Source organism: Mustelus asterias, chromosome 16 (genome assembly GCF_964213995.1).
Source record: "Mustelus asterias chromosome 16, sMusAst1.hap1.1, whole genome shotgun sequence".
In the NCBI taxonomy this organism is placed as follows: domain Eukaryota; kingdom Metazoa; phylum Chordata; class Chondrichthyes; order Carcharhiniformes; family Triakidae; genus Mustelus; species Mustelus asterias.
The window spans coordinates 37,857,203-37,873,084 of NC_135816.1; the positions used below are offsets into that span (position 1 = coordinate 37,857,203).

Consider the following 15,882-nt stretch of genomic DNA (forward strand, 5'->3'; position numbering starts at 1 on the left):
TATGAATCAAAAAACAGCATCTCTCCCACACTCCTCCCATTAAAAATAACAAACAGGTCAGAGCCAAGTACATTTTTTAGTCAGAGAACTTTTTAATTACAGAAAATGAATACGTATAAGAGATAAAAAGGACTTCCATAAATTGGGATTTGTATGTTTGTACCTATTACATGAAAACAATGGTTATTTTGTGCTATGGCTCTAAGAATGTTTCTCAGTGGTTCCTTCAGTTCCCCTTGGTGGTCTACAGAGTTCCGTGGCTGGAATCGTTCTGAAACTCTGATTTAGGTTAACCCTCATCAGAGATCCTCTCTATTGTTATTGATAAAAAAAACAAGAGATGACGAATCCTTTGTAATAATCATTCTAGAAATTTGTTCTTGGAAATGTCAGTGGATTGTAAACATGGAGATTATTGGGGAAGCTGTAAGGAGTAAACTGCACTCGACTAGTTAGTGACAGAAGTCCTCGATGACATTAAAATGGTTCTAATTGGGACAGTTATGCAATGATGTATTAAGTGGCTGGCAGCAATTTTACTGTTCCTTATCTCCATTTTATAACTGTAATTATGTCCATTTAGATTCAGGCTTGAAATATTCAGCAAAATCAGTTTTTCTCAAAATTTCTATTTATTATAGAAGAGGTTTGCACGCTGGTGATTACAGAAGCTTTCCCAGAAGATTCAGGGTTGTATAACTGCGTTGCTACCAACCAGAGTGGTGCAACTTCCTGCTGTGCCCAGCTCACTGTCTATTCAGGTACAGTACACACACTGCATTGAATGCCCTGAACTCAAAAACATTCACCTAAAATGCATGCCAGCCACACTACAATAGCTTGTATATGTAATGTCATAATGATTAAATCACTTTTGTAAAATAAACCTAACTTAATGAGACTTACAACAATATCATCTTCAGTAAGAATATAACAATTTAAATTGTTAATCAAGTACAAAATTTCCAATAAAATAATTAAGTGGGCACATTAACTAGGATTCAAACACTCTGAAACCATATAAAGCTACTAATCCTAAAGAAAATTGCCATAGTTGCTTTGTTGTAAATGCATTCAAAAGGTTGCAAACAATTCACAGCATACAGTGAGTGACTGGAAAAATTTCCCCCTGTGCTATTGTGTTGTGTGGCTGTACTCAGTGAGACCAATGACAGTATTAAAGTATACGTACTATTCATCAAGAAAAAAGGTGAACCACATAATTACCAGCTAAGCAAGTTAAGTTTATTTATTAGTCACAAGTAAGGCTTACATTAACACTGCAATGAAATTACTGTGAAATTCCCCTAGTCGCCACAGACCGGCGCCTGTTCGGGTCAATGCACCCCAACCAGCACGTCTTTCAGAATGTGGGAGGAAACCGGAGCACCCGGAGAAAACCCACGCAGGCTGTAGCCAGCGCAGACAGCCAGCAGAGAACGTGCAGACTCCACAGACAGTAACCCAAGCCAGGAATTGAACCTGGGTCCTTGGTGCTGTGAGGCAGCAGTGCCAACCACCGTGCACCGTGCCGCCCAAAGCATTGGTTTTATATCAATTACAGATATAAGATTTTCCATCAAGGTTTATTCACTGTGTTATCATTGATATTACTTGCCTGTTTTAACTCCTTTTTCTCAAGCACAGAACAAAATATTTAACAAGCAACACATATCCTAAATGTCTACAACTCATCGAGGACAATGATGAGTAAAATATGGCATTTTGTTAGAATCTTTGGTTAAGTGTTGGAAAATTGAATGTTTCACCCAACTTTTCATATCCTTCATCAGTATCCAGCACTTCCATGTTAGGTACAGAATATTCTAGTAATGTAGTCTCTACAGCCCTTTCCGACACAAGGCAGGGATGGTGGCCAGAAGGTAGCAATGTAGCTTCAGCCTCTGCAATTGTCCAACAGGCTTGAGGTTCTTGCACCCCCTATGGATGATAAAGGTGACAGATTGACAGACTATGCAGGGAGCAATTCAGGTGAGGGAAGTAAAAAAGAATGTTGTTGTAATAGGAGCTGTGTATGCAAAGGGATAGCTACTACTCTCTGCAGTTGAGTACCAAAGGCTGTGTTGTCTGCCTGAAAGGTAATGGCAGCACGGTGGCAGTGGTTAGCACTGCTGCCTCACAGCGCCAGGGATCCAGGTTCGATTCCCTGCTTGGGTTTCCTCTGGGTGCTCCGGTTTCCTCCCACAGTCGGAAAGGCGTGCTGGTTAGGTGCATTGGCCATGCTAAATTCTCCCTCAGTGTACCCGAACAGGTGCCGGAGTGTGGCAACTAGGGGATTTTCACAGTAACTTCATTGCAGTGTTAATGCGAGCCGACTTGTGCCACTAATAAATAAACTTAAACTTCTTGTGAATCTGACTTTTGACTGATGTTTAGCTCCCCACCATGGCGCGTCACAGAACTGAACCTTGCTGCCTGCTAAACTGTGGAAGTGAACCTTTGTCTTAACATCACAACACTTACTGCTATTCCACTCCATCAGCTCAATTTTGAAAGACTCTTAAAAATCGAGAGATTTTGTGCAAAAAAATCATGTATTTTCTTTTCAAACGTAAACCAAAATAGCTTTGCAGTTGGTTTATAAAGCTCATTAGTAATTTGTTTAATCTCTAACAGTCAGATTGTTTTTTAAAAATTTATTTTCTGGGATGTGGGCGTCACTGGCTAGGCCAACATTTATTGCCCATCCCGAGTTGCCCTTGAGGTAGTGGTGGTGAGCTGCCTTCTTGAAAAACTGCGAGCTATGTGGTGTAGGTAAACCCAGTAAGACGTTTAACAACACCAGGTTAAAGTCCAACAGGTGTATTTGGTAGCAAAAGCCACAAGCTTTCGGAGCCTTAAGCCCCTTCCTCAGGTGAGTGGGAATTCTGTTCACAAACAAGGCATATAAAGACGCAAACTCAATTTACAGAATAATGGTTGGTAACATCTGTGTAGGTAAACCCACACAGATGTTAGGGAGGGGGTTCCAGGATTTTGACCCAGCGACAGTGAAGGAGCAGCGATATATTTCCAAGTCAGCATAATGTGTGACTTGGAATGGAAACTTGCGAGTGATGCTGTTCCCGTGTATCTGCTGCCCTGGTGGTAGAGGTTGTGGGTTTGGAAGGTGCTGCTGAAGGAGCCTTGGTGAGTGTCTGCAATGCACCTTGTAAATGGTACACACTGCCACCACAGTGCGTTAGTGGTGAAAGGAGTGATTGTTTAAGGTGGTGGATACAGTGCCAATCAACTGGGCCGCTGTCACGAACCATGCAAATGTTATCGAAACATAGAAAATAGGTGCAGGGGTAGGCCATTCGGCCCTTCAAGCCTGCACCACCATTCAATATGATCATGGCCGATCATGCACTTTCAGAATCCCACTCCTGCTTTCTCTCCATACCCTGTGATCCCCTTAGCCATAAGGGCCACATCCAGTTCCCTCTTGAATATATCTAATGACCTGACCCCAACAGCTTTCTGTGGTAAAAAATTCCACACGTTCACAACTCTCTGAGTGAAGAAGTTCTTCCTCATCTCAGTCCCGAATGGATGACCCCTTATTCTTAGACGGTGATCCCTAGTTCTGGACTTCCCCAACATTGGAAACATTCTTCCTGCATCTAGCCTGTCCACTCCCATCAGGATTTTATATGTTTCTATGAAATCCCCTCTCATTCTTCTAAATCCCAGTGAGTACAAGCCCAGTTGATCCAGTCTCTCTTCATATGTCAGTCCTGCCATTCCAGAAATCAGTCTGGTGAACTGTGAGGGCTTCTCAACTTGAAACACCGGTTTGTGGTGGTGTATGGTTTTGTTTTTGGAATGGTGTGTGGAATCACACGAAAACTGGAGTGAGGATAACCAGCCCAGTCATTGTGTAACAGTTATTAAAGACTATTTATTAAATTAAAGAAAAGACAAATACACAGAGGACTATAATACTCTAAGACAATTAAATATATTGATTACTAAACACACAGTTTATATCGAAATTGCCCCTTATTCCAAGATATATCTGCGATTCCTGAATTCCTTATGACTTTCCTGTTCCGAGACAACGTCTAAATTAAATAAATCTATAAGTCAAATCCAGCTTATAGTTACCACACAATACAAGGTGGATGATCAAGTCTGGGAAACGTCTTTTCCTTGTCTAGCAAAGATATTTAAACTGACTTTATGAAGTTTTCTGCATTGCCTTGGCTCTGTGACTTCTTAGATCTAACCTGCCTCTCAGACACAGATATTAAAATTACCTCTCGGCTGTGACATTTTAAACTGCCTCTCAGCTCTTCAATGTTTCAGTGGCCTGCTTGCTTCTGCAATTATCCCTGGTTCCTCTTCAATTCTCCCCGCTGCAGACTTGGGCTGTCTGTACCTCTCACATTCTGTGACTCTCAAAATTAGGACCTGAAATTTACTACATTAAAATTCCTCCAATCTCTTCTAAGAACAAGTATATGTGTTCATAGTCCAACGTCGAAGACTTTATAAGCACTGAAACTGTCAATCAAACTGTGAACTGAAGGGCACCCCACTATGATGATGACAGGTTGTAAAATCAGTCATGCAGCACTTCTCCTATAATGGTAATTCTCAGCGTTATGTCATCAGACAGATTGAAATAACAAGCACTATTATTTTCAACACTGCGGGCAGTTTGTTTCAAATAATTAACGAGCAGGAAATTTAAATGCCTTGACAACTTCTTGTAGGCCCCTTGATAGTTCCAATGAGTTTAACAGCACCAATGAGTTTATCCACTTTTCATCTACATTTACGTATTTTTTTTAACAATCGCAAAGAGCACTGAATCTCTCCCAAAGGGTGCCTTTCCTCTCCCGAAGATGTCCCAGCACCATATCCAAAAGGAAACCTTACCCCTCCAAAGAATTTTATTAAGTTTAGATCTTCTCCTACCAGGTCCAATGAGCACATGTCATATTTCTCACTTCTCTCAAAAATCAGATCTGAGTGAAGGCCGCTGCACTATAACACGCACAACTGCCTCTGTGAACCTCAGATCTGCAAAGTTTTCTTCCTGCTTCCATTCCAAGTTAAGGCTGACTAACATTCTCATTTGGAGAAGAATTGAGTTCCGCGCCTTTAAATTTTTTAGTTCTGCCGTTTTGATCATCTGAGCTTTCCTGAGCTCTTGCGCATTGTCTCCCTGGGTAAGCATGTCTAAAACTGTCTCCCTAATTCTGTCAGCTAATTTGTAGACACAGATTTGTGTGAACCTGTGATTCTATTGCTAGGAAACAGTATTACATTTTACAACATTAACACAGGAAGTTAAGGTACAGATTACATTTTCCTGTCACAAAACCTGTAAAAGATTCAAATATAAAATCAAGTATTGTTGTAAATGGAGACTCAGGACAGACAATGTTGCCAGTGCTATTAGGTCTCTGGATTATGGGGCAGTTCATTGAAATGCCATCAATAGAATTCCACCCCAGCAGTGTGAACTATCCTAGTAATAGAAATCCATGTAAGCAGATAGAAATATATGCTCCAGCATTAATCACCTGAATATGAAAATCACCCTTGGGGGTGATCTGACCAAAAGATTCTAAGTGCCAAACGAGTGTGAAAACTGGAGAGTTTCAGATTTGTTTTTTGGGTGTGTTTGAAAATGCAATTTTACGCCACTTTGTGCAAGAAATAGTCCACAATCTGATTCCTGCCAGCAGAGGGAGGGCGGGGGGGTAGGGCCTAAGCTTGCTGGAAAGCTGGCTGCCCCCACTAGAGGGCCCAATTACACGTGCACAGATCTCTCTCTGTTCTGTACAACAGTCATGATGTGGAGATGCCGGCATTGGACTGGGGTAAGCACAGTAAGAAGTCTCACAACACCAGGTTAAAGTCCAACAGGTTTATTTGGTAGCAAATACCATAAGCTTTCGGAGCACAGCTCCTTCGTCAGATGGAGTGGATATCTGTTCTCAAACAGTGCAAACAGACACAGAAATCAAATGACAGAATACTGATTAGAATGCAAATCTCTACAGCCAGCCAGGTCTTAAATGTACAGACAATGTGGGTGGAGGGAGCATTCAACATAGGTTAAAGAGATGTGTATTGTCTCCAGACAGAACAGCTAGTGAAATTCTGCAAGTCCAGGAGGCAAGCAAGCTGTGGGGGTTACTGATAATGTGACATAAATCCAACATCCCGGTTTAGGCCGTCCTCATGTGTGCGGAACTTGGCTATCAGCGCAGAGTCGCTGAGCAGAAACTGATAGCCAAGTTCCGCACACATGAGGACAGCCTAAACCGGGATGTTGGATTTATGTCACATTATCAGTAACCCCCACAGCTTGCCTCCTGGACTTGCAGAATTTCACTAGCTGTTCTGTCTGGAGACAATACACATCTCTTTAACCTGTGTTGAATGCTCCCTCCACCCACATTGTCTGTACATTTAAGACCTGGCTGGCTGTAGAGATTTGCATTCTAATCAGTATTCTGTCATTTGATTTCTGTGTCTGTTTGCACTGTTTGAGAACAGATATCCACTCCATCTGACGAAGGAGCTGTGCTCCGAAAGCTTATGGTATTTGCTACCAAATAAACCTGTTGGACTTTAACCTGGTGTTGTGAGACTTCTTACTGTACAACAGAACAGAGAAAGATCTGTTAGGCACCCCCCACCCCACCCAGCCCCCCATTCGCTGGTCTTTCAGGCACGAACACGATTTTTAATCCGGTTTTACCGGCTTGCTCCACCCATTGACCAGTGGGACAAGAAGGATAAATTATATTTGATATTTTACCATTTTAAATGATGGAAATGTTGCTCTAGCACAGGTCACATGATTAAGTAAAAACTATAATAATAGAAAATGTTATTGGATAGATTATTTTTAACTTATTAAATGAACAATAAATGATGAATCAATCGATCTTGTAAAATATTCTATTCATTATGTATTTACTTAATCTGAATGTAATGTGCTTTCATATTATGCATATTTTATGCAAAGGTTGGGTGGAGGAACATGTATTCAGTAATTGTGATGCTGTAATTTTTATATCATTGATGTGTGTTGTGCCTTTAACAATAGTGAGATATTTACCTCTTTAAGAGATGACTGATGTTTTGGGGCTTTGCAGAGTTGCTCTCTGCAACCACGACACCAATCGGCAGACAGAGAGTCAGCAACCTGGTTGCAACCTGGCTCCCTGAGCAGTGATCAAAAAGAAAAATGCTGGAAAATATATTTATAATTCCAACTTAAAGCCGCAAGAAGTTAAATAACTGTTTCCCATTTCTCCTTTCTGAAAGCAATGATTCATAATAATGCGAGTAGAAAACATGTTCCCTGAAGGCATAGAATCCCAAAGTTTATTTATAAGCGTCACAATTAGGCTTACATTAACGCTACAGTGAAGTTACTGTGAAAATCCCCTAGTCGTCACACTCCGGCACCTGTTCGGGTACACTGAGGGAGAATTTAGCATGGCCAATGCGCCCTAACCAGCACGTCGCTCAGACTGTGGGAGGAAACCGGAGCACCCGGAGGAAACCCACAGACAGGGAAGAACGTGCAGACTCCGCACAGGAAGTGACCCAAGCCGGGAATCGAACCCAGGTCCCTGGTGCTGTGAGGCAGCAGTGCTAACCACTCTGCCACTGTGCCCATAATAAACCCAGAGACCTCAGAGCGCACTTGCAAAGATAGGCTTAATTTTACAGAGAAATCATAGCTCTTGCGAGGGGTGGCATTTCTGTTCCACATTTTGGGCAAGAGCCCACTATTTTTTATCCATTCATTTTAATGATTGCCCAATCTGAGCAGCCAATGGGAAAGAGAAACGTGGAAAATCAAGCCCTACTTATTCAAGCACTAATTCTACTATTGAAATTGTAAATAATAATTTAGCAATACGTAAATGTACATTGTTAATGTTGATGTATTACTTCATTTGCTATTTATTTCTATAGAAAATCAGAAGATGCAAGCCCCAGCCTTTCAGTCTAGCACAAGAATATATCCAGAGAGCTCACCTAGACAGCCAAGCTTTGAGAATGATAATGGGATACAAACCACACTAAACCACTGTAAGCCGTGTGTACTGGAAAACACAAGGCAAAACACATATAAGCATTTCACACATGGCTCAGGTGCTCAAGACCTCGAAGATTTCCCTGATGTCGACACCTCTTCATCGAAGAGGTCACAAACACCGCATCACAATCGTGAATTGTGAGTATGCCCAGATAATCGTAGCAAGATCTGTTTAGAAATACACTGGGATTTCTGGGGGACAATGTGTGCATGTAGATACTGAAATTCTTCAGAAATCTACTCCTGAAACAAATGAGGGAACCCACAAGAAGGAAGGCAATATTGGTTCTCTTCTAACTAACGGAGAGAATAATAAGCCAGGCTGAAGTAAGGGAGTTGTTGGCATCTAGTGACCATTCAGTTGTTCATTTTATGGGCCGAACAAATAATTAAAACTGTAGGAGATGGTGACTGAAGACAGAAAACTAATTACTAAGTCATTATTTTGTTATTGTTTTTAACTATTGAAAGAGGGGGCAGAGTTGCTTGAGTTAAGTGGCAGGAGACAGGAAATCTTCAGTATTTAGAAGGAAGTGAGGATGTGAGTGCACGTCTGGTGATAGGGGCGGGATTATACGGCCTCATTCATCCCGAAACCGTAAAATCTGAACCCGAGGTCACCGGACCTTTCCACGGTCCACCCCTTGCCTGCTATGGTTCCCGTGGCGGGTGGGCCGGGAAAATTCCGGCCAATGTGCTTGATCTGGGGGTACATGTTCATAGCTCCTTGAAAGTGGAGTCACAGGTGGACGGAGTGGTGAAGAAGGCATTCGGCATGCTTGGTTTTATCGGTCAGAACATTGAATACAGGAGTTGGGACGTCTTGTTGAAGTTGTACAAGACATTGGTAAGGCCACACTTGGAATACTGTGTGCAATTCTGGTCACCTTATTATAGAAAGGATATTATTAAACTAGAAAGAGTGCAGAAAAGATTTACTAGGATGCTACCGGGACTTGATGGATTGAGTTAGAAGGAGAGGCTGAATAGATTGGGACTTTTTTCTCTGGAGCGTAGGAGGCTGAGGGGTGACCTTATCGAGGTCTATGAAATAATGAGGGGCATAGACAAGGTAGATAGTCAATATCTTTTCCCAAAGGTAGGGGAGTCTAAAACTAGAGGGCATAAGTTTAAGGTGAGAGGGGAGAGATACAAAAGTGTCCAGAGGGGCAATTTTTTCACACAGAGGGTGGTGAGTGTCTGGAACAAGCTGCCAGAGGTAGTAGTAGAGGCGGGTACAACTTTATCTTTTAAAAAGCAGTTAGATAGTTACATGGGTACGATGGGTACAGAGGGATATGGGCCAAATGCGGGCAATTGGGATTAGTTTAGGGGTTTTTAAAAAAAAGGGGCGGCATGGACAAGTTGGGCCGAAGGGCCTGTTTCCATGCTGTAAACCTCTATGACTCTATGACTATGACTCTATGGCAACTGGCCTTGAGGCCGGCGGTGACTGATCAAGGCTATACAAGTTGCTAGTTCACTTCCAGAGTCAGGAGCTCCTGAGATTTCATCTACAGAAATTTGGCTACCAAGAGAGGGACAGGTGGATAGGTCCTTACAACCATTGTATTCAGTGTTCACAGATAGTCAAGGAAGGAAGCAACATGTTGGGTGTAATATTAAAGAAGTCACACATAAGTCAATGGTGATGTTGAAGTTTAACTTCGGTGAGGCTTTATCTCGATTACAGTGTGCAATTTCTGGAAAGGTGTAAGATTATTGGATAAAATTCAGAGGACGACTACAGGTCAGATTCCTGAATTAAGAGTTATGACACAAGATTATTCACCAAGAAGCTTTGGCCTCTGGAATGAAGAGAAAGGGATTTTTTGGAGCTTGTCAAGATTTTCTCTGGTTTGGATCATTTGGATCCAGCAAGGTTCTTCTGTCGGTCACTGGAGATTAGAAACAGGAGCACAATTAAAGGCATGAAAGGAAAACAAGGAATTTATGCAATTTTTAAAAATCTAATTGTTGATTTGTGGAACTGGAAAAGTTACAATTATAGATCAGGTTGAACTGTTTTGGGCTTATTATTGTTAGATATATTAATATAAAAATATCTGATTAGCTGACAATTATGTAATGAAAAGCAACACAAATCATGTTATTTCAATGAATGAATTTGAAGTTACTAATGTACTTCATACCATAAGAGCACCGTGATGTGCATTACATTCAGCAATTTTATCTGATAGTCATTAACTATTCCACATGAGATTCTGGACAGTCTTAGAGGAACATTATCTGTATGCAAAATAAATATGTTGCAGCTTTACACTGAAACTCTCCATGTAGAACTTGGACATATCCTTCTGAGAAGAATCTATACAAAAAGGTAAGATTTATCTCAAAAATAGCCAGTTTTATACACAGCCAGCACACACAAACCTAAAAGCAACAGTTAATTATGGACCTTTTCTTTCAGCTCATGTGAAGAGTTTTCAGCAGTGGTTTACACTTAATTGTTTGAGTCATGGACCTCCGTTTCAAACACTTGTATACCATTCCATATCTTCGTTATCCCTTCCTACAATTCTTAACAGCTAATTCTCTTTGTAGCTTACTCTTCACTCACTCTTCCTTCTTTAATTTCCTTTCAATATGCTGATTATTATTGTTGTCTCATTGTCTCCTTGGTCAAAGATCATATTTTCTGTATTGATCTTTCCACTAGGCCTTGCTCTCTCATGATTTCTGTTCTCTGTCAATATGAGGACCACCTCACTGTATACAGTTGCTGGCATAAATGCACACTAAAAACATAGAGTGTCAGCCTCAGCACAGCAGTAATTCTCCCACTTCTGAATCATAAATTTGTGGATTCAATCATCTCTCTGGAGTCTTTATGATACCATCTAAGCTGACGCTTCAGTGCAGTACTGAGGGAGCCAGGTCTGCAATCCGTATCTGAGAAGAGTAAGAGCTTTAACAACACCAGGTTATCTCCACATATTTGAGAAGAGTCAGGAAATCGTCCTGCTAGCTGCTATTCCTCAAGCATTATCGCTAAAGCATATAATTTGGTCATTTTTCCCATTGCTATTTATAGGATCTTGCTATGCAGCGACTGGCTGTTGCATTTCCCCCACATTACAACAATAGCTACAATTTAGAAGTATTTGATTGACTTTAAAGAGCATTTGGACATCTGGAGATTGTGAAAGGTGCTCTATAATTGCATGCACATTCCTCTTCTACTGTTCCACAAGCTGCAATGGTCAACAAGAGTAATATATTCAGCTGCAAGTCGTTCCACTTCGCTAAAAGAATCAAATCAAAACTTTGAACTGTGGTTGTAAACACACGTAGATGAGACCCATTGCGTGGCAAAGTATTTAATGCTCCAACAGCACCCTGTGAAAGAAATTTATCCTATTCTCTCTCCCCACTCTCATCATGATAACGTTACATTAATGACACCTTATTGCTGACTCACAACCAGGAGAACTGTCTTTTTCATTCATCGTGACAAAACCCCAAGAAAGTGAGGGGATGAAGTATCTGCATACCAATGGTGATTGGAAGATCTGGCCTCATTTGGATTGGGAGATCAAGTTAAGATGTTGTTGGGCGCTGATTATATCTGTAGCTACAGTGGGCGTATCTGTTTGGAGGAGAAAAAAGCAAGAATAATGAGAGAGGAGACATGTCGATTGTGAAATAACATAGCAGCAGTGGCACTGACCCTCAATGGCATCTCACTGGAACCGATGTTTAATTCACACCCAACAGGATGAGTGAGGCATTGTGATTTTTTACAGACTGGAGGATTACAAAATATCTGCATCGCTGATTACACCCAGGTGGCCCATTGAGCAACTAATAATCCAACCAGCTTGTATCAAATGGGAGCTTCCACTCTCCCATTTCGACCAATGACATTGTGTGACCTCTTCCTCTGTCAATGAGATCCTCCATCATCCTGGGTCAGAATCATGAAAATCCCAACTGAACACCACTGTGAAAGAACCAGGACAGCAGCAGTTCAAGAAGGCCCAACACCCTTTCCTAAGGGCAACTCCGGATGGGCACCTGATTAATGCTTCTTTTCATCATACTTCCTTTTTCACAGTAGCACCATTTAAATATCAACTTGAGTGAGTGTGTGAGATACACCGTCAACTCTCGGCCTCCCTGTGACATAGAAATAAACAGGTTGTTTAACAAATACTTTAGATATAAAGCTTTAATATCAACATATCAACGTTAGATACAATACAATTTAAAATTTAGGGCCTCAGTTCCTTGCAAAGTGAAACAATATAACAATATTTCACAACAAGAGGACATTTGGTTCATTGGAGGCCATAGAGAATTGCAGCAGAATCAGATGATAATGCATGGGCCTCTTTGCAGACAAGCTGAAAGGGCTGCCTTGAATTGGGGAATCAATCAAACGTTTCTTGTTGCTGGGGCCTGCCAGCCACACTGTCCTGTAATAAGCCCACAGACCTTTTCCTCTCCTAGTCCGCAGTGCCCCCGCCACCCCCCACCGACACCACCGACACCCCCTCCTCCCCCCGCCCCAACAATCAAGGCAACAGCAGCAATGGAAACACTGTGGGAGTCTGTTTAAATGCATCAAGTCAGTCTCGAGGATGACGGTCACAGTTCAGGAGGCTATTCAACCCTTTGTGTCTGTGCCCACTCTTAGCCACAGCAACTCAGCCAATCCCATTCCCGCCTCCTTTACCCATAGCCTTGCAATTCTGTTGTCTTTAGGTTCTTATCCCATTCCTTTTGGAAGCATCAATTAAATCTGCCTCTGCTGCACTCTCAGACAGTGCATTCCAGCTCCGAGCCACTCACTTTCTTCATGTCGCCATTGGTTCTTTTGTCAATCACATTATATTTGTGCCCTCTGGTTCTTGACCCAGCCACCAACGGGAACAGTTTCTCTCCATCTGCTTTGCCCAGACACTTCATGATTTTGAATACTTCGACCAAATCCTCTCTCAACCTTCTCCTCTCCAACAAATCCAACCCCAGCTTCTCCAATCTATCCGCAAAACTAAAGTCCCTCATCCCTGGAGCTATTCTCAATCTTTTCTGAACTCTCTCTAAAGCCTTCACATTATCCCCAAAGTGGGGTATGCAGTAGATCCATCAGTGTTGGTAGACATGGAGAAGGATGGCTACAAAGTTTGATTCTCCATTGATCCAGCAGAATCTTTTCCGATCATAAAATCCAGGCAGGGATTCCTCCCTGATTCCCAATGTGACAATATGCCTCACAGCGCCAGGGACCTGGGTTCAATTCCCAGCTTGGGTCACTGTCTGTGTGGAGTTTGCACATTCTCCCTGTGTCTGTGTGGGTTTCCTCCGGGTGCTCTGGTTTCCTCCCATAATCTGAAAGACGTGCTGGTTAGGTGCATTGGCCATGCTAAATTCTCCCTCCGTGTACCCAAAGAGGCACCAGAGTGTGGCGGCTAGGGGATTTTCACATTAACTTCATTGCAGTGTTAATGTAAGCCTACTTGTGACACTGATGAATAAACTTTAAACTTTATATTGCATTAATGGACAGACATGAATGTTGTAGGAAAGCTATCAGCAGTCTAAAACAAGTTGGAACTATTTGAATACTCACTTTGTTGACCTCCTTACTCAGGCATAGATTATCATTCTGACTTTGCTGGCTGAATCTTACCAGCCTCTGGTGGCAGGAGTGGAGCTGAGGGGTAGCTGTGCTGGGATGGCCCCCATCACTGCCCCACTGCCAGGGGAGTTTCTCCATCGGCGGGCAGGAGGTGAAACAGGGTCCAGTCCGCAGAAGCAGGCAGCCGATTGGCATGGTAATTAGCGGCCATTAAAGCAGGACCATCATCATCTTGTGGGCAGCAGGGCAGCTCCCCTCTGCATCTGGAGGCCACCAGCTTCATGGAGTCAGCCCCCCTGTGGCAGTCGGGTGGGCGGGTGTGGGGCGGTGCGAGGGGCATTGGAAGAGGAGACTCCATGGCTCAAAAGGTGAGCCACGAGCGGGTAAGGCAGCACCACCTCCACTCTGGATCTCAATGGTCCCCCAGAGGTCTCCCCAGAGGAATTTTCCCTCCAGCTCATGAATGTTTTACTTCTAATTTGTTACCTGGAGGTGCCCCCGAGGTCTCTGATCTGCCTCAGCTGGTACTGCGGTGGCTTCGGAGCTGAACTTTGAACTTGATGCCAGGCTCCGAGGCAGCCAGTGAAATCAGTGAGCCGGGTCCCTCTGCCGAAAGGTGCAGACTTGGGGATCACATTTGATCCCAATGTTGGGGTCTCAAAGCCTGGAGTAAGACAGATCCCTGCATTTCCCTGACAGCAGTGATGTCAACAAGAGTCCAGTTGTTTGTGACGCACAAGCTACAGAAACAATGGATTGAATTTTACTAGCCCTCTGGGATGGGCTGAGAGGCAGGGGGTGTCTGTAAAATAGTGAGGGTTGGTTTCTCCACCATCTTCCCACTGCCTTGCCACCTTGCTGGCAGCGGGGAAGGTGCCAGACAGATTGTCCCCTGCCCAGAGGCCAATTGAGCCACTTAAGTAGCCAATCAATAGCCTCTTTCCAATGCTGTTGTAATTCTGTCAACTAATTGGCTGCTGCTGACAAGATGCTGAAGTGGGGACACCCCATTGCTTTTGGATCTGTTAGCATGCCAACGACTAAGCCAGCCCAATGCCCACCCAGTATTGTTGCTACCCACACTGATGGCTCAATGGCTATCAGAGCTTTATTCTAAATTAATCCAGTATAATTGCTGTGGGAAATGTGATTCCACATGAATATTTTCTAATCAGCAAACTCTCAAATGAAATAACTTATTAGCAAAATAATTTCTTCAAGAAACACGGTACAAATTCCGTGGGTAATCGCGGAATTAGATGCAGATAACGTGCAGTTTGCTATTGTAACAGTATATGGCTTTTAGTTGTGTGTCAGAGTATCAGTTTCTCAATGCCACGGGAAATGGCTAGGATGTACTGTATGGAAAAAAGATTACTGACAGTGTTCCAACCTGCAGTATGTCACCATGCCATTTATAACTGTGATCTGCTCTTGTCATCCCATTTATATCCACGTAGTTTACTGTCCATATGAGATCACTATTAATATAATAGCGATGCTATTAAAAATACAGCAGAATCTAAACCCCTCACTCAAAGTTCTTCTCTCCTTCTACCTCTTGATTCCATTTCTTGTGTGACCAATTGAAGGCAGGTTTGCCAATTTATCATGGCAACTTGAGGATATAAACTTGGGTGGCATTTCACACAGTGTTAAGTGATGTCAGCAATGTCGAATAACTTGTTAAGCTGAGGTCCCAAATGTCTACCCAGGCGGAGATTAAATATTCTCCAGCACTGTTCAAAGAGCAAGGAACTCTCTCATTACTCTGGCTAACATTCTTATGTGAAGCAGCACCAAAAATAAACACATTAACTGGTCAGTTGTGCCACCCCTCTTTGTCAAGTCGTGTTTGTCGCTGCTAATGAAGGGAATCAGTTCCATGTGAAGCACAAGGAGACACTGCCTTCAAGAAAATTTCTGGACAAATCTTTATTGAATTCATGACAAACAAGGGGACGTTTTCCAAGGGGGTTCACACCAAATGCATGGTGGTGCAGTGGTTAGCATTGCTGCCTCACAGCACCAGGGACCCAAGTTTGATTCCCGGCTTGGGTCACTGTCTGTGCAGAGTCTGCATGTTCTCCCCGTATCTGCATGGGTTTCCTCCAGGTGCTCCGGTTTCCTCCTACAGTCTGAAAGATATACAGGTTAGGTGAATTGGCCATGCTAAATTCTCCCTCAATGTACCCGA

General features: G+C 42.7%; 1 protein-coding gene across 14 annotated transcripts in view; it reads left to right on the plus strand.

Annotated features, from left to right (window-relative positions):
- The window catches only part of LOC144505107 (myotilin-like), a 117,035-nt gene that overhangs the window by 29,516 nt on the left and 71,637 nt on the right, over positions 1-15,882 (plus strand). For all 14 annotated transcript variants that reach the window (XM_078230936.1, XM_078230938.1, XM_078230944.1 and 11 more), the window contains 2 exons: positions 642-761; positions 7,957-8,218. In XM_078230936.1, the coding sequence (XP_078087062.1) occupies positions 642-761; positions 7,957-8,218 (382 nt within the window). The remainder of the gene's footprint in view (positions 1-641; positions 762-7,956; positions 8,219-15,882) is intronic.